At 42.1% G+C, this 18,780-nt stretch overlaps 3 protein-coding genes across 3 annotated transcripts; 1 reads left to right on the top strand and 2 right to left on the bottom strand.

Moving 5' to 3' along the window:
- Positions 1-1,206: 1,206 nt before the first annotated feature.
- LOC128714019 (uncharacterized) lies at positions 1,207-1,987 on the bottom strand. The gene is made up of 2 exons (XM_053808895.1): positions 1,819-1,987; positions 1,207-1,754 (listed from the first exon to the last, which is right to left on the bottom strand). The coding sequence occupies exons 1-2, from the start codon at positions 1,985-1,987 to the stop codon at positions 1,207-1,209; spliced, it is 717 nt and encodes a 238-aa protein (XP_053664870.1).
- Positions 1,988-2,431: 444 nt separating this feature from the next.
- Positions 2,432-6,730, top strand: LOC128714731 (uncharacterized). The gene is made up of 6 exons (XM_053809611.1): positions 2,432-2,564; positions 2,624-2,831; positions 2,917-3,185; positions 3,859-3,912; positions 5,274-5,794; positions 6,617-6,730. The coding sequence occupies exons 1-6, from the start codon at positions 2,432-2,434 to the stop codon at positions 6,728-6,730; spliced, it is 1,299 nt and encodes a 432-aa protein (XP_053665586.1).
- A 4,901-nt stretch (positions 6,731-11,631) lies between these two features.
- LOC128713099 (GTPase-GDP dissociation stimulator vimar) lies at positions 11,632-14,210 on the bottom strand. Its single transcript, XM_053807962.1, has 5 exons — positions 14,204-14,210; positions 12,778-13,734; positions 12,527-12,700; positions 12,237-12,449; positions 11,632-12,176 (listed from the first exon to the last, which is right to left on the bottom strand). Exons 1-5 carry the CDS (start codon positions 14,208-14,210, stop codon positions 11,632-11,634), a joined length of 1,896 nt encoding a protein of 631 aa, XP_053663937.1.
- Between the last annotated feature and the right edge of the window lie 4,570 nt (positions 14,211-18,780).

Genomic DNA, 18,780 nt, shown 5'->3' with positions numbered 1-18,780 from the left:
CATTGTGTAAAAATCGATCTGCCAAAGTTATGCCGTCAGAAGGGGCTGCTGACTGCTTGCTTATGCTCCGACCATTCGACGGCTGCACGCATATACACAGCTTCTTCCACATACATATACGCACGCACCTTTCTCACGCGAGAGACCGAGGATACGCAAGCCTTCTGCGGGGCACACGGCTTTACGCCATCCGGACCAGTTGGGCCGATAGTCTTTGCACCAGTCTATCACTCCGTAGCATGTTTATCGTGGGGAAACTGCTTTTTAAACGGCACTAATAACTGCGGGACAATCACAGAACGATGCGTATGCTTTTCATTCGCTAAGGGGTAAAACGGCAAGAGCAAGAGTCCCCCATCATCGGTTTGAGGGAAAAACACCGCACAAATCATCGCCGAAAGCTGTCAAAAGGCTGCCGAACGACGTTCTCGCGACATTTCAAAGCAGGGGTGCTGCACGTTGGTCGATTCGAGAGAAGTTTTACCATTTTCAAACCATCACGATGCCATCATTGTGCTTTTGTATAGTTCTTGTCCATTATCCAAAACAGGAATTCAATTCAAAAGAGCATAAAAACAAGAACATAGTCCAGTGCAAAAACTAGAGAACTTTACACTATTTTTGTATGATCTGGATCGATATAAAATTAAATCTGGAGTGTTGGCTGCCGATCGGTCTGTTGCCGATCTGCAGTTTGAGGTAATTTCTCTAACCAAAACAATTATCGTGATGGACTAAGCTGTGATTTTTATATTTAAATAGCGATTTATACATGCACCAAAAATAACGAAAACTGAAAGCTTTCATATCGCACTTATTGTAAATAGTTCTTTCACCGGGAAATCATCGAAAAGATATCTACGCTGCGATGTTATTTCAGTACCCCCGGAGAAAAAAATACATCTTCTCCAGTCGTATCCTTTATTATCCAAATACGGTCCATAGACTTTATTTCGCTTTCCTTTAGTTCTGAAGACAGTCCCTCTTTCCTATAGATCATTATGGAATAAAATATGTCAAAATTATTCTCAATTAAAGAATTCAAAAATGACTCATATTCAGGATAACTTGTATTTGAATCGATACTGTACAACAACGCACATAAAAACTCCCATCTGGAATCGTCGCACATTAAAAATAATGTTGCATATATGAATAACTTTGATTTACCTATTTGTTTCAATTGGTTTAAATGCCACAAACGGTTTACCACAATTTCTCCAAAGGTTTGTCACCAGCATTCTCAATCGTGCGTACCACTTCTTCGTACAGACAGGCCGTAAGATCATCGAACGTTTTATCTGCATCTATCGCTTTCCAGTATCGATCATCCTTCAGCATTGAATACTTTTCGATCACTTTCTTCTGAAACGCTGGGACTTCATACCGTTCGTCTCCGAATCCACCCCGCCTGGCCAGTGCTTCAGTGGACAAGGTAAGCAGTATTACGAGGTCCGGCTTTAGAAGTCCAGACTCGGGCGCTTTGCACCACTCCATATCAAGACCCTTCGCACTGCTGAACGCAACACCCGAGTATGAGTACCGATCGACGATAAGACTAACGCCGCTTTTAAGAAGCTTCTCCATTTCCTTCATCCTTTCCCATCGATTCAGCGTAAACAGCAGATGAATGCCCTCGTCCGTGAAATCATCTTTACGCGTCAGATACCCATTTATCAGCTGGCCACACTGTGTCGACCTGTCCGGAAAGTTCATGTACTGTGCCTGAACATTCGCCTGCACCAGTTCAGCAACTGAAAACAAAGAAAGCCGGTTATGATTGGTGCCTCCTGCATGGTCTAATTCGGACATGCTTACCGAGTGTTTTGCACTGCGAAGTTTTACCGGTTCGGTCACATCCTTCCAGCACGATAAAGGCACCCCGTTTTCCCTGTGCAGCCGACATTACCTTTGGTGTGTGATTGTTGAATGATCTTGTGTTTTGGCGCAATTGTGCAGTCAACAATTTGGCAAGCTGGCCAGCCATCAAACTTCATCCCAATGACACCGTGGTTACGTTTTCTTTAGCTCAGTGAAACAGCGCATACAGGGCAAGCAGTTGTAAATGTGCATTCAGAAGCCTTAATGTTAGTTAAAGTAATTTTGCAACAACTTATAATTAATTGTCAAGCCTTTATACTTTACTACACAAAATATCGACAATGCTGATGGATAAAAAAATAACTGTTTTGCAGTGACAGTTGCTTGTTGTGGAGCTATTTTCACTGGGCAAATGTGACGTTTACCGAAACACCAAACAGCAAACAACAAACATTTCGGAAAACATTTTCCTCTTGTGTGGAAAGAAAATTGAGGAAATAGGTGTTTTCAAAGAGTTTATCGACAAATAAAAAGATATGTTCAGTTGCTGAAGTGAACTCACGTTTACATTCACCAAAGTTTTCGTTACGAAACAATAAAATTGTGCAGAATGAGTGCTAAAAAGTATCTGAAGATGCCTGCCCAGCAGCCGACGCAGCCTGCGGCCAAAACAGAAAAGGAAGAGAAATTATGGAACGCACTTAAGCGGCACATTATGCGAGAACGTGAACGGAAGAAGCAAGGTACGTTGGACATAAAAAGGGTTGCATGGTTTTCTTAAAATGTTCAATGATTTTCGCAGAGCTTGAAGCAGAGGTGGAGGAGGAACGCCTTCGAAGGGAACGGGAGGAACGGGAAAAACAGGACGTGATGACGCTCGGCGAAACGAAGGAGCAAATACTGATGCTGGAGAAAAATTTGGATGAGCTAAGGAACGAAAAGCAGCAGCTGTTTTTACAGCTGAAAAAAGTGCTAAACGAGGATGATAACAGGAAACGACAGATGAAAGAGTAAGTGATACCACACCACACCCCGGGGGGTGATTATTCCCGGAGCGCATTCCGTGCTCACTGCTGCTGTTCTGTTCATTTGCAGGGAGATGTTTGCGATACAGAATATTCCGCAGCAAATATTTCTACCCCAGCGGCCGATGCCACCGCATCAGCAGCACATGATGCATAAAGTGAGTCCACCCGAAGTTCTGCTTACGTCGGAACGCATATTCACCGACGCTTACCCCAACTTGCAGGGCAATCCGCAGGTAAATGCGGCCAAACGCACGCACAGCCCATCACCGTCCCAGCACATCCAGGGCTACTATAAGCAGCCCAATCCCAACAATCAACCGTACCCGCCGCAGCAGAGTAAGTACCACGTAATTCATCCCCAATGTGTAACCGTTCCGATAGCGAGATTCAGACAGCGAGGGCGACACTGGAGAGAAAGAGAGCGTGCAGTGCGTTGGACTGCAATGAGCACTACTGCGAGGACTTATGTTTTTGCTGCTCTCCCCGTGATTCAACTGTTTCGGGTTTACGGGTGATCATGTTGCCAAATTCCTGACTTCAAACTTGTTGCTACATGTTTTTTAATCATACACATTTTTGTTTCTAGCCTTCAGTAGCCGAAAGGCATCTCCCATTTCCGGATGGTTCGCTGCGAATCTGAAACCTATTGTACTATTTCACCTATTAATGATTTTCCCTCTTTTGTTCCTCTATTACGTGAACAATCAGCAAATGAAATTCCACTAATATTGCAATCATTTGGCATCATCCTACTTTCGTTCTCATCCCCGGATCGCTCTGACCAGATGCTTCCGAGCGTCTTGTTTTGCTATCTTTAATTTATTTATCGTTCATATTTAAAAGAAAAAAATCGTTTCTTTCGTTTCATTATTTCCTTCTCTCTTTCTCTCCCTCTCTTTCTCTTCTCTTTTCTTTCTGTATACTTCCTTCTATGCTCCGTATGATTTCCTTCATCGTTACCGAATATGTTTCCGATTCATGTTTCAACTGATCAATTTTTGAATAACAGAGATCGAGGAAGGTAGACGGGGCGGAGAAGTGGCCCGTGCCGTTTTGTGGAACAGTGAGTTGAATTCAATATTGTCTTATATATTTTTTTCACGTTTTATTTTCATATATATATTTTGTTTGATTTGTTACTCAATGCACTAAAAACCAGCACGATTGGGACGGTGCAAACGATCGTACCTTCGAAATAGATGCATATACTAGATTTAATTCACATATTCAAAGTTTTGTGAAAATTTCCCCAGAGTGAATTAGGTTAAAATGTGAAAACTGCAACTATTTCCGAACGGTCCTGTTGAAATAAAGGCGCGTATACTGAGCACCGGTTAACGTGTGCGTTGAGTAACTTTCATTAGCTTTGCTTTCAATTTCGTTTTTCATTTCCGCATCGTTCCCCATGTGCTTCGGTACGCTGTTGCACCTTGGTTAATTTTTGCATTCCCACATTCTAAATCTGCTTGTTATACATCCTTCAATATCCTAATTCATTCATGCTTTCGGTAATTGGTACATCTAGTGATCATCGATCTTAGTTTGGCACGAATCGATCCCACCACATGTTCCGATCGGCTCATCTTCCGTTCCTTGCTTGGTTGCTTCAGTTTTCATTACATTAGTAGCGTGCATAACCAACTAAATTGCGACTTTTGTCACCTAAATGTTGTACCATCGTAATACAGTGAGTGCGTTATGCGCACAATGTTCATTTAGCTAATCCCCAAGTAGTTTAATCATTATTTTGAATTTGTGTTGTGTTGTTTGTGAGGTGTAATTATGGTTTGCAACAATAAGGCACAACACCCTTTTAAAACCGGATAGTGCCAAACGGAGCCTTTAGATGTGTAATGATTTGTATGTGTGTGTATGTGTGTGTGTTGGTGGGGATAACGTTTACAATCGTGGAACTGTAAAAACATTACGATCGATGATTAACCAATTACATGTATTAATGTGCTGCCAAAGGTTCTGTATCAACAGCTGCTTAAAATTATGATTTGAAGTGGTCTTACACACAGCATTTTTTTTAGTTTAAGTTTAAAGGGATTTATATAGATACACAGAGGAGATATTAGAAAATAATTTGAAAAATGTATTTTTTTTCTGGAAGTTTAATACTTCAGTTATATCTAACGAGTATTCATAATCTCCCGGAGATCTTTGCTCATATTAACTTATAAAATTTTTAACCAGAAGATTTTCCATACACACAATCCCATTTTACTCGCCGTTTTGTAAATATGTAGCAAAATCTGATCATGTGCGAATGTATGTGTGCGTGTGTGCGTGTAACAATGTAAATTAAACAATCATATTTAGAAGAAAAGCTAATCTTTTGGAAGAAATAAGAAAGCACGTCAAGCCGTCTTGGTGCGAGGCACTAATAATCCACTATCCCTTGTTTGTCCCATATTACAGAATCGCAATACTGTCCGCCGGTTGGTTTCTATCCCGGTACCCCGCCTACGAACCCGCAGGATGGTCGGCAGCCGCAGCCACAGATTTTGTACCCGTACCAGAGCAGTCTAACCATTCCCATGCGCCAGTACGTCGATATACCGTCCCAGCCGGGACCGCCAACGCAACCGAAACCCGAACAGCTGGTGGTGAGCGGTAAGGTGGGCCCGCTTCCACCGTCGCAGGCAAACATTTACCACATCAGTTTGGATCAGTCGGCGGCCGCAATCCACAGCCAGCAGCCCCCACCGCAGATGAAAACGATCACGATCGAGAAGATACCGCAGGAGCGCATTGTGCCGTACCATATCGAGCTGCAGGCGAAGCACGACGACCGTACGAAGGATCTGCGCCAGTTGCAGGGTCCACCACCGCCGTCCCAACCCGGTGTCGTTGCAACGCATCTGCCGGAAGGGATCGTTTATGCGCCCGGTCTGCGTCCCGGTGCTATACAGATGCACACGATTGCTACCAATCAGCAAGTAAGCGCCATTGACTTATCCAAGTATAGCTGAAGCTTGTTTCTTTCTTTTTTTTTGGTTGTCGCTTTTAATTTTATCACCTTTACTCACACGCATTCGCACGGTTTTCGTTTCTGTAGCACATTAAATCGGGGTTTTCTTTCGCTCCTCTTCCACAAGTTGATCCATTATCGCGGTATGTGTATCCGAACAAGCAAGAACTACATTGTACACGTACCGATGATGGATATTTTTTTTTTGTACGCTTTATCTTAACCTTTCTGCACTCGAAATCGAAACGAACTACCTTAAGCCTATTAATATGCACAACTGAACGCTACTAAAAACACATGTAAACAAATCCAAACTTAATAATGCAATAATGTAATAATTAAACACGCGTCGTACTCGCCAAGCAAAGGCATGGTCACTAATACAATCGCACACCCTCTTTGAAGTTAACCCACTTTAAGGTCCTTTATTGGTGTTTTGCCACAAAACTTTTCAATAAACAAACGACACCTCCAGCCAGACAAATCATGTGCTGCTTTCGTAATTTATTTAGTTTGCTTCCCAACTTCCCATCGGTTTAAGATGCGTTCTGTGCAAAACACTCTACTCTAACCCACCCCCCGCATAACCCTCTGTCTTTCTGCAAGCCATCACACAATACTTTACATTACCGTTTAACACACATCACGCACACCCGAGTGTCCATAAGTTAGTTTTGGCGTACCGTAATTATGTGTGTGTGTGTTTGTGCTTGTAACCGCACCAACAATACATACCAGCATCTCCTAGGCAAAAAGCAACGATCAGTTCTTTTTCTCTTGCGCCATTTAGTTACCGAAGGGTGGAAGCATTACACAGGGCTACCCGTCGGCAAGGCCGCCACCGATCAGCAATCCACAGCAACCGCCACCTTCGCAGATGCATTACAATCGCCACCGTTACTGAGCGTGTTGGATATGGGCGTACTGACTGGTCTGCGCGATCATCATCGGTTTTACTGAGCCGGGGTAGTATAGGGTAAGAAGCGCGCAGTTACACGTACCCCGGCACAGTGCTACTATCTCTGCACTGTGGTGAGGCATTTATTGCGCGGCTGTCCTCTCTTGAGGCAATCTTTATGTTTTATCTTACGAAAGGATAACGCCTGTGCAACATGATTAGAGTAATAAATCTATGCAACCTTACAGGAAGACTTCGACTTAAAACTAGTAGTATTTTAGTATGATATATTGAGAAAGTGGATATCGTGTTGCTGGAATATGGCGTGAAGAATATCTCTCTTAAGAAAGTTCAAGTCTTAGTTCCATATGTCACCCGGCGGGCTTATGAGATACTAATTACGTATCCTTTCGAACCTCGTCCACAGCCTAACCAACCAAAGACAGTCCTAAGCATTCCTAGACAGTCCTGCTAAAAAGTGATCATTTGGTTGCTCCACCAGCATAGACTCGACGTGATCTCCAGAGCGATCTCTAGAGAGGTATCTAATGCGGTTCATCCGTAAACTGGGATGTGTGAATCTCATTCCCGATGCCATAAGTATCTTCGATTACACTCTTCGAAGTATCTCACCAGTTACTTTCTGGGTCAGCACTTAAGAAGTTCGAGGTTACAGTATAGTGTTGGTACCTCGTCGATATCTTGTCTAACTACTGAATTGGAATTCTTTAATAGAAAAATTACTTCAAGATAGTTCTGAGCAACGGGACACACGGAGTGGAAAACCGCTTATACGTCAAAAGTAATCAAACCGATTCGTGCGATGTAGCCAAATGAAAGAATATCAAAGACACTTGAGGATGTTCCTGGAGTTGCTGAGAAATTTTGGTCGAGAGATTTGTCGAAAAAACTCGCTTGCAGTCCAGATCTAAACCTATTGTATTCTTCGATTTGATCGTATGTTGAGGGTCAAGCACGCAAATCATCTCACCTGTTGGAGTCTTCTTGATCGTAGGGGTTTGTGGAGCCCATAATTTACGCGATTCTCCATCACAATCCTCCGAATTTCGTTGCCTAGGTTGTTACCAGAAGTTACGATCGTACCAAGCAGAACTCCTCTACAACCTCAAGATTGTCGTACGTCAACAGGTACTCTACTCTCCAGGCGCGCCCTATCACGGTCAGAGCCTCCGGCATGCGGGTACTTTGTCTTCGTCGCATTGATCCTCAATCCAATCCTTAAGGTTTCAAGTTTCAGTCGCGCACTCACTGCAGCAACACCTGGTGATCATCACAGCAGATATATTCCCAGATTGATCACGTTCTCATCATCTCACCTTAGTGACCTTTTAAACCTTAGACGCTTTAAACCTGTAATAACACGCACCTGGTGGTCGATGTCAGAGGACTACGTTCGAGAGGCGTGTTTGATGCGAATCAAATGAACGTATTGATGATTCCTTTCAATCTCGTTGGTCGACAAGCTCTTCGCTTTGTCTTCTGTTTGACCTGGACATTGTGCGAGTGTTTGCACATTAAATGGATTGGCAAAGCACAATTTGTTGACGTGTTGTTTCTTGAGGAATTGATGCACTTTCCTGGGCTAAAACCTGTACCAACGGTGGTTGGAAAATTAAATTTGAATACCTGTGGATCACCAAGCTAGTGCTCCTTCGTGATTTCTCATCATTTACAAGAAGTAATTAAACTCCATTACCCATCCGAGTGTAGTATTTTAAAAAATTTATTAAGCCGAAAAGGTTAGAAAATAAATTATCGAGGAAAGTGCTACGGAAAGTGTGTATGTGTGTGGGTGTGTGTGTGTGCGACAGTGCACACAAAACCAAACCGAAATCTCTGTCTGCCATTACTCCGCACGCTCGCACTCCATTTTCCAACATATTTCGCCATCGCCACTACTCTACGTCGAAAGAAACATCACATAAGTGTTTGCATTTGTGTGTATGTTTGATTATTACTTTTAACACTCGTATTGCCCTATTTTCATCACTGTTGTTTACTGACTATTTAAATGACTGACGGCCACGCCCAATGTTCTCGCAACGCTGAGGATGCCCTTTTCTGGTGTTCGCGCACACTACTACTGGCCCTCATGCTACGGGATCGATCGTTGATGTTATTCGTAATTAATACCGTATCTAATACATATTGGATGTATATATTGTAACTGCAATCCCCGACTCTCCATCTTCCACGTCAAAGAACTTCAAAGTGAATAATGTAGTGTTCACGGTGTTGTATATTAACGTTTTGCTTGCTTCGGCAAATCTTTTACAGAATAGTTTTGTGAAAGAAACACGCTTGATCAATGTGCAAACACACACGCACACGAGCGGAAAGAAGAAAGAAGTTTCAATTTCAACTGTTTTGGTTCATCTGTTCGTGTCCGCAGATACTAACGTGGTCTTCTACACCTCCAACTACATTCGAACTTCAAAACGCTACCATTATCTTAGTGTAATCGGAGTATTTGGGCTTCGTTTAAGTCATTGAAAACATTGCTTACCATTTGCGTTCTATCCGTAATTCATTGTTTTGTTGATTCATATTTGCAACAAATTTGTATGCCGTGTGTATCAAAGAGCGTGGTGTGGACCAAACTACTCTCAAACATGATGTATATATATATAATATATTTGTTTGTTTGTTATGTTCGTGATTTTCTGCATATACGCATGTAACTTCGTGTTTCGAGGCTGTTTTTTCTGTTGTCAGGTTAAGATACTTGTTGCAAATGCAGTAAAATACTGTTGATATTGTTTTTCCTTCTATAAGAATAATCTTATCGTTAGACGCTAATATCTCTGGCTAGCTTTAACGGGCTAAATTTAAGCAGCGGCCACTCCTTGCTGTGCGCCAGCGACTCTACTATCTATTTTAAATATTAAGCGCTCACAAGGTGAGGCATAAAAATATATACTTCTATCTCTATCTTAGGTTGGAAGGAAGGAGTGCCTTTAAAACGGATAGCTAGGTTGGAAATGGAGAAAGGGATTCCATTGTGTTTGGTGACGAAGAAATAGAGCCAACTTGTAAGCATATGTATTCAGCATGTTTTGCATGGTTTAGTTCTATGTGCAATCACTTTGTTTTATCTCGCTCTACATTGTGGTTCTCTTGTGTTGCAAGCATCTCAACTCGTTCGGAAAGGTGTTAAGGGGGGATGGTGCACACACACACACACACACACACACACACTGTTTGCTACTATCAGCTTTCACTACATGTGGCCGGGACGATAGTACAGGCGGTAGATCGCCTAGCACTGTCAAAAAAGTGCAATCTCGAGGATTTGGGTTCGATCCCCGAATTGTACTACCGCTACCCGAGTCCATGATTAGCAGACTATCGCTTGCTGGGGTCATTGCACATCCCACAAGCAGGGTGATATGCTTGCGGGTTGGCAAATGGGTTTGGCAAACCATAGGTTGTGCAGATCGCAGTAGTGTGTACAGAAACTTAGCAAGTAGGTCCAAAGTGTCCCCTTAGAAATTGGGACCCCTCCCCATTCCTTCCTTTTTTTAAAAAAAAGCTTTCACTACATGTGGTGCATGTGTAACTGTGATGATGATCGAGGTAATGCCAGCTTCAGTATGCAGTCTCTTAAACTCTACACAAAAAAAACTGCATTTACCTCTGAATATTTTAAAGGACAAATGCATCCCAACGCAACCCTACTTCTGTATTAACGGCGCTAATCCGGTTTGCTCTCTACCTCTTACCGTGTGTTATTTGCTCCCCTCGTGATGCCACAAGGTTTGTCGATGTGCACTGTTTCTTTTGTTACTTTTCCGCATCGTTTGCATTATTTCACAACACAACACAACATGTTCGTCGATCGCTTATTTGATATCATTGGTTAAGTTATTCTTGTTCTTGCACCTTTCGTAAACGAAAAGCGGACACATGTTTTGTCACGTTCGCATGGATTCTAAACTAATTCTTCCTAACATTATTCCATTTCAATGCCGGTTATGTAAATTAAAGCTTACGCTGTAAATTGCTCTTGATAATGCGCGCACACTATATTGCAATCGGTGCACGTGCAAACGTAAAATGCCACAAACGTAGATTCACTCAATGAAAGTGTGTGTGTGTGTGTTCTATTTCATGTCGCAGTATGATGCAAAAATTGATGCTAATTCGTTTTACAAATCATGCATCGTATCGTCCTGCTTATATTACGCTACCCAGGTAAACGTAAAACCTGGTTACCTCTCTCCCAAAAAGGTAGATTCTCTCGATTCAGATTGTCACAAAAATTGGGTACAGAATGGGTTTGTTTTTTACGATCGCATTCAGCCTAAATATTCAGCCGATCTATTCTATTCACATACGCGTGTGTTGGTGTATGGTTTGTAAGTAAATGTCTATTGCTTCATATGTGTGAATAATGGTCCTTCGCACAACGGGACCGGAACCAAAATCCTGTTCAAATTAAGTCTACTAAGTCAGTTAAGGGGAGATATACAATCAAAAGTTCGCAAAGAACGATAGCTTTTGTGGATTTTTTAGAATAAAAACTACCATTTAGATTCGATAGGAAGTGTTTCCTTTTGTTGTTGTTTTGGATTAAACGAATGAGCTGTAACTTCGTTATTTGTATCAGTTGTTGGTGTAACTTAAAATGCTAAATTTGTTCAACATACTGGCTGTATAGCACCCCCTTAAGACAGGCATGACCTTTGAGTAGACGTTTACGCCAAGAAGAGATCAGACTGGTCCTCCTTACAGGACCTTCGCTGGTTGAAACGGCCACCATTTCATTGGGCGGTTGTTTGTGCGCACAGTGTCATAAGTAAACGATTGTAAACGAAAGGAAACTTTTACGATCCGACCCGCTGGTGTATGCTTTCCTCGATGCCGGATGGTTTGCAACGATTCGTTCAAAGCGTACAGTACTCCACCATGCTGGGTATGGTTTTCAGCAGCTCCTCTATATTATGTTCCCGCAGATGCGCCCCCAGCGCATCGTTCGACGATTGCAACTGCTTCACGAACGTTTGCAAATTCTCCACTAGCTCTTTCGTCATCGATTCACCGTTCAGCGTGATCTGTTCGGCAATCTTCGAACCGACGCCGGCTTGTATCAGCAGCGCATCCAGTGCGTTACTCTCGGTTGCTGCTTTGTTGTGGAAAATGGTGGTCAAAATGCTCAGCGCGATCAGCGCTTCGTTTTGCATCACCAGGTGTGTTGACGCGAGCATCCCGACCATGCTAGCGACAGCTCCCTCGATCGTTACGAATTTCCGCAAACCGGTATCATCCATCGTTTGCTGATCGGATTCCTTCTGGCGGTACGCATGTTTGATCAACCAGGCCATTAATCGCAACGACTCACCGAGCACTCCCGTGAACTCCGACGTTTGGCTCCAGTGGACTAGCTGTTTGACTAGCTTCTCGTTTTGCAGTAGCTCCGAGGCAAGTTTTTCTGTTAAAGAAGTACACTATCGTTACCAAAGCGCTTGTAGAAAGGGAAATGTATAGTCACCTTGTCCATCGACGGTCATGCGTAATGTGCCGAGCAGTTTGAACACTACTGGCGCTTGGTGTATTTCCAGCATTGGCAATATGATGTCCACCAAACCCGCCTCTATAACGGCGGCCTTGTTCGGTCTCGGTATTACCAAGTTTTTTAGCGTGCTTAGTAGCGCGTGCTGCAGCGTCATCTGGTGTTCGGTTCCATTGTTTTTTGCCAAGATTGCTACAAAAATGTAATGTGAGGGATAAAATCATTGCCAGAGTCACTGCACACAACATCAGCCAGTTTAGTTAACTTACACAGCAGTTTGTGCATTATTTTCTTCTCCACCATATGAATGCAGTGACTGTCCGTTCGGGCAAAATTGCCAAGCGCAAGCACGCCGGTAGTCAGCAGCTCCACATCGTACGAATCCAGCCAATCTTCCATGCATTTCAGCAACGGCGTTGCGTAGAGATAGTGCATCGATTTATCTGCAAATTAATAATGAAACGTTACAACAAACGCACCCGAAACTGTGACGAATTTCCATTCGTCCAAAGCTTCTTACCTCCCGTCAGTATGAGGACTATCAAATCGCAAGCCAGTTTCATCAGCACACGAGCCTCGTCCGTGTTGGCAAACGTTTTGTACTTTTCCAACAACTGGTAGATCGTTTCACAGAGGCCTTCCTCCGCCAGCAGCAGCTTAACATCGTCATTCTGTGCCTCGTAGTGTAGCAAAGCGAGACACGATTCGGCAATATCCGGATTGGTACATTTGGCCAATATCTTTGCGATCGTTTTGTTCAGCGACGGTGCAAAGTACAGATCGCTTATCTGCTCGGTTAAGATGCTCAGCGGAGGCAGAATGCTCAACAGCAGCTCCTCATGCTGATCAACATCCGCCAAACAGCGGGTCAGTATCTTTTCCAGCTTTTCAATCAACTTTAGCTCAACCGCCCGTTCGGCAATCTCATCACTGCCCAGGAGGTAGTTCGAAATGAGACCACACCGCACGCGTACGAACTGGTCGCGATCCTCATCGTCCGTATTCACGTCGTAATCGAGTAGCGCAAAGATATGCTTATCCGCACCAAGCTCTTTGATGATGTTCCGTGCGTCATCGTTTGCGTAGCAAATGTTGCCCAACGCTCGGCAAATTTGTGTCGCCAGTTCGAGCGATGCGTCTTTTGCGGTGCTTTCCTTCGCACTTGCCGGAACTTGTAGCAATTCCGTCAGCCGGCAGATGACGTCCTCCTTCGAGAATTTGGTTCTTTGATTATCGGTTTTTGCCACCTCGGCAATGCAACGGGCCACCTGTATCTGCACGCTCACATTGTTCAACTGCATCAGCTCGAGCAGATCGTTCTTAATGTCGTATTTATCACAGAGGTTCGTTTCCGCGTCGGAAATTTGCTTCAGCAAGGGTAGGGCACGTTCTGAACTTTTCTCCAGCGTTGCGTTCTTCAATCCGGCGATGATTTCATCCATTTCAGCTGTTAACGTAAAGATAAAAACGATGGGGACTGAATAAATAAGAAGAATTCCCTGCTGAATTTTGTCAGAAGTTCCGGTTAACCGGAGCACACACGATTTTAGGTTTAAAGTTTATGTGTTCACCGTTGCCAGATGTGCATTAGATCGTTCGTATATTCATCGCACCGTACTGTTCTTAAACGTTCATGTTGATGCCTTTTATTTCCCTGCACCACGAAACAATGCTGCAACCGCAAATGTAAACAGTGCCCCGCGCATAAGCTTCCGACGCCCTTTGGTTCGATGCGTTTTAGTGATAAAAATAACATCAACTCTCTCGAACAAAACGGGAGTTTGTTTTCCGCCTTCCAGCGCACCGTTCTTAAGATGGGAGCAATTAATCGCAGTACACTATGGTTTAGACCTGAAAAATTTCCCTCACGTAGAAGCATTCACATTCACACCGTTTATCGATCGGGAATGAAACTGGGTTGCTACGGATGCTTGCGTTGGCGTTACCTTCCATCCTGTTAGCCGGATCCGCGTTAGCGTTGTGTGGTCTGCGAGACGAGTACGTTAGTAATGTGCGCAAAATCCAGCATTCAATGCATCTAAAACTATCAACACTCTGCAGGTTTTTACGCCACAAGCGGTACACTGTTCACTCAACACTGAAAATGTGGATTGTCGTTCGGAAGGAATAATGCAAAATTTGCTCTGCTTTTCCACTCTTGCCTCCCAGTCCGAGTTTAATTGAAAACATTCTAACCAAAGTCAAACGGCGCAGCTTACCCAAGCAGCGGTGCTGTCACTTTGCCACTGACTGATGTGGAAAGGCGGTGGTCTCGTGCGATCTGATCGGACACAACATTTTTAACTTTTGGGGTATGAGACAGGCGACACATCAGCCGCAAAGACTACGAAGTGAATTTGGGGTTGTGCTTCAAAACGAGTGAAGCTTGTGTTGAGCTATTTATTTAAAAAGTTGTACAAATTTACTTCTAAGTGCAAATTATACGGACTTGGTTCTCATGTTCTCACGAGAATAAAATAAAAACCCTTAAATCTAGCGACGAGTGTCGTTCAGAATCCAAACACAGCAATGGAACGCATTTTTTCTTGGATTGAATCTTGGAATCAGTGAGAAATTGTATTAATCAAGTGAATCTTTTATACGCGGATTCGGAGATACGCGATTTTTGGAAATTTGACAGCTGATTTAGTTTCTAACACAAAATTTAAGCAAAAAGGTGTTAAATTGGTCTAAAATAGCATTCTTTGTCATATGAAACATTTGTTTTTAGTTTATTTTGACGTATTCTCTTAAAAAGTAGCCTGGTTTGTTGAATAAATTATCTGCGGAGAAGGAAGTCCACTATCTAACTTTGAAGTACCTACTATCTAACTGCTTTTACTATGAATAACTTCTGTTACTTTCTATATATGTTGTTAGTAATAAGTAAGTAGTAAGTAGTGTACCATTCCTATATAACAGTAAGTATGCAGTTCCCGCGTGCTTGCCAGAAGTCAGTATACGGTATGTCAGAACATGTGTACATCTGTACTATATGGATTCCCCCGCATACTAGGATTATATTATTTTAGCAACCGTATACTTATGAAGTAATGAAGTTTAGTATTCCCCGGTATACTAGGTTTGTACTATTTTAGTAGTCGTATACTATTTTAGTAGTCATATACTAATTTAGTATCTGTATACTATTTTAGTAGTCGTATACTAAATTAGTACAAACCTAGTATACCGGGGAATACTAAAATAGTATACGGATACTAAATTAGTATACGACTACTAAAATAGTATGCGACTACTAAAATAGTATTCCCCGGTATACTTGGTTTGTACTATTTTAGTATCCTTATACTATTTTAGTATCCGTATACTATTTTAGTATCCGTATACTATTTTAGTATTCCCCGGTATACTAGGTTTGTACTAATTTAGTATACGACTAATAAAATAGTATACGGATACTAAATTAGTATACGACTACTAAAATAGTACAAACCTAGTATACCGGGGAATACTAAAATAGTATACGACTACTAAAATAGTATACGACTACTAAAATAGTACAAACCTAGCATACCGGGTAATACTAAACTTCATTACTTCATAAGTATACGGTTGCTAAAATAATATAAACCTAGTATACGAGGTAATCCATATAGTACAGATGTACACATGTTCTGACATACCGTATACTGACTTCTGGCAAGCACGCGGGAACTGCATACTTACTGTTATATAGGAATGGTACACTACTTACTACTTACTTATTACTAACAACATATATAGAAAGTAACAGAAGTTATTCATAGTAAAAGCAGTTAAGGTAGCCGGACACGCTAGCTACAAGTAGCCAGCTACATTTGACGTCTATAGCTTTCCATTGTTCTCTCGTCGCCGGCTTGTATCCCAGATAGGCGGGATACGAGCCAGCGACGCTGCTGACAGCTCAACGACCGCAAAGGTTATACTAGTCGGGTTAACGAGTTGATGCATGTTCGGTGAGAAGATAATTCGCGGATTTGAATTTCCGCCGTTGAAACCGGCGTTTTGAAACCGAACATTGTTATGATTTTCCAATTGTTATGATTTAAAGGAGCATTACGGCGAGTATTATTGAATGTATGTCATTTGTTAAACACAGTATACACACAAACGCTGCCGATGCATTTCAAGGCCACACTACAGTTTACCTTCCAATTCTTGCACGTGTTATATGGGAAATTATTGCGTGGAAGTAATTTCGTAAATAATACACTTGGTTAGCGCATAGCCTTTACCTTTGAACATTGAAAGAAATTACGTGTAAAGAATTTCCCCGTTAATTGTATTTCTAATGGTAAAATCGCTAGATGAAACAAAATATAACATATTAACATAATCGCGTACTGCGCAAACTTGTATACACATCAGATAACTGTGTTCGTCTAAACAAGAATGTTTTCTTCAACATTTAATAGATTCGAGAGTAAATAGTAATTACAACTTGTATAACTAAGTGTTAATAGTTTGTTAACATGAAGAATTCGTTATTATTGAAGACGTCATCGGATCCATCAACTTTTACGACATAAACACACCGACATGTCGCTTGACCGACGATTGACAGCCACAGCGGCAGCGACCGCAGAAGGCCCGAAAACGTTAGCTACTTGTAGCTGTCCCTACGTCAATGAACCCCGTTGAAGAACAAAGGAAAATCGCTGGCTGTCAAATGTAGCTGGCTACTTGTAGCTAGCGTGTCCGGCTACCTTTAGATAGTAGGTACTTCAAAGTTAGATAGTGGACTTCCTTCTCCGCAGATAATTTATTCAGCAAACCAGGCTACTTTTTAAGAGAATACGTCAAAATAAACTAAAAACAAATGTTTCATATGACAAAGAATGCTATTTTAGACCAATTTAACACTTTTTTGCTTAGATTTTGTGTTAGAAACTAAATCAGCTGTCAAATTTCCAAAAATCGCGTATCTCCGAATCCGCGTATAAGAGGAGCCGCGTATCTCGGTGGCTACCTGTACAATGCGTGCCAGAGAAGTGATCGACAAATACAAACTTCAATTACACATACAAAAATACACGAAATGTCAAAATTTTGGGATACGCGTATCTCGAATTCGCGTAAGTGATATTCCATTCAAAGTCATGTAAAACCGTTTCATACCTTCCGGTAGTAGGAGCTAATGTTTTTCTCATCTTTCCATTATTTTTTTCACTTGATTAATACAATTTCTCACTGATTCCAAGATTCAATCCAAGAAAAAATGCGTTCCATAGCTGTGTTTGGATTCTGAACTACAGTCTTTTCCCGAGTTACGCGAATCCCAAAATTTTGACAATTCGTGTAATTTTGTACGTGGAATTGAAGTTCGCATTTGTCAAATTTCAAATTTTCTCAAAAATACGTCAAGTTTTGAGATTAAAACGGCACCAAGTCTGTTTTAAGATACTGTAAACAAATCAGTTTGACAGCTGGAAATTTACAACTTTGCGACAGGCGCGTGCGAATGCAGCCTAGGCGCGTAAAAATCATACTTTTTTATTTTTACGCGGCGTTAAATGCAGCGTATGTCAAAATCCATACATTTTCAGAATAAATGTATTTGCCACGTTTTGCGCTGGAGTGATTACCGCTACCTTAGTTGAAATTATTGATATTTGCTCAAAGTACAACTTTACATAATCTTTCGCTTCTACTTTACATCTACATGGCGAACTGAATACGATCCGTGTTGGCCACTGATTCGGCCTGGGACGAATTGCGATGAGCCCGGATAAACGAGGCGTCACGTTCATTTGCTACTTGGGAATTCGGGAAATTTTGACAACTTCACATGGTGGGCCACGTAACATAGCTGTCAAACACCACTTTCGCATCTTTTCCTCCTTTCGCTCAGTTTCGGGTATCGGTGGTGCATATTTTTACTTTGATTGTGGCCAAGTTGTGGATAGTCTTCGCTGAAATCAATCGCCACGTTAGCCTAAAACGTAAGCATTCGTTCCGATACGTAAATTGTGCACCATGTGGATAAAGGATTTTCCGATACACAAGGCTTGTGGGGATTGTTGCAAACGATGAGGGTGTGAAGTGTGTGCGATATTGTACGAATTTTGGTCGCAGCGCTTGTGGTGTCGCTTGATTGGCAATGTAAAATGATTACGAAAATGAGCTCTCGGTTCGTGATGAGTTGGAAGTGGTGTTATGTCTGGTGAGGGGTGTAGGGATTTTCTCGAAACAACGGCGAACGGTCGCTTACATTATTGTGCGTATGATGAAAAAGAGTTGCTGTTTCGGGTGGAACAGTTTGGTGCAAAATTAAAGAAAGAAAAAAAAAGCACGTCCAGAACTGCCCCTTGGAAACGAATTATGTATGGTTCATTGATTGAGTAGGCCATTCGGTTGGCGTATGCAGTGGTTCCTTCGAAAGGGGTTGTTTTTTTTTTGGGAACCTGTGTTTGCGAGAGGTGTAAATGTGTGTGATAGTGTGTGTTGGTGTCTTTTGAATCATGGTCATCGTGTTATGGGGAAAGGAATTGCTGTCTGTTCGATTTCTTGAATGAAATTAATG

This window comes from Anopheles marshallii, chromosome 3, assembly GCF_943734725.1.
Source record: "Anopheles marshallii chromosome 3, idAnoMarsDA_429_01, whole genome shotgun sequence".
Lineage (NCBI taxonomy): Eukaryota > Metazoa > Arthropoda > Insecta > Diptera > Culicidae > Anopheles > Anopheles marshallii.
Note: the sequence above shows the minus strand (reverse complement) of the source record. Positions and strands in the feature narration are given on the sequence as shown.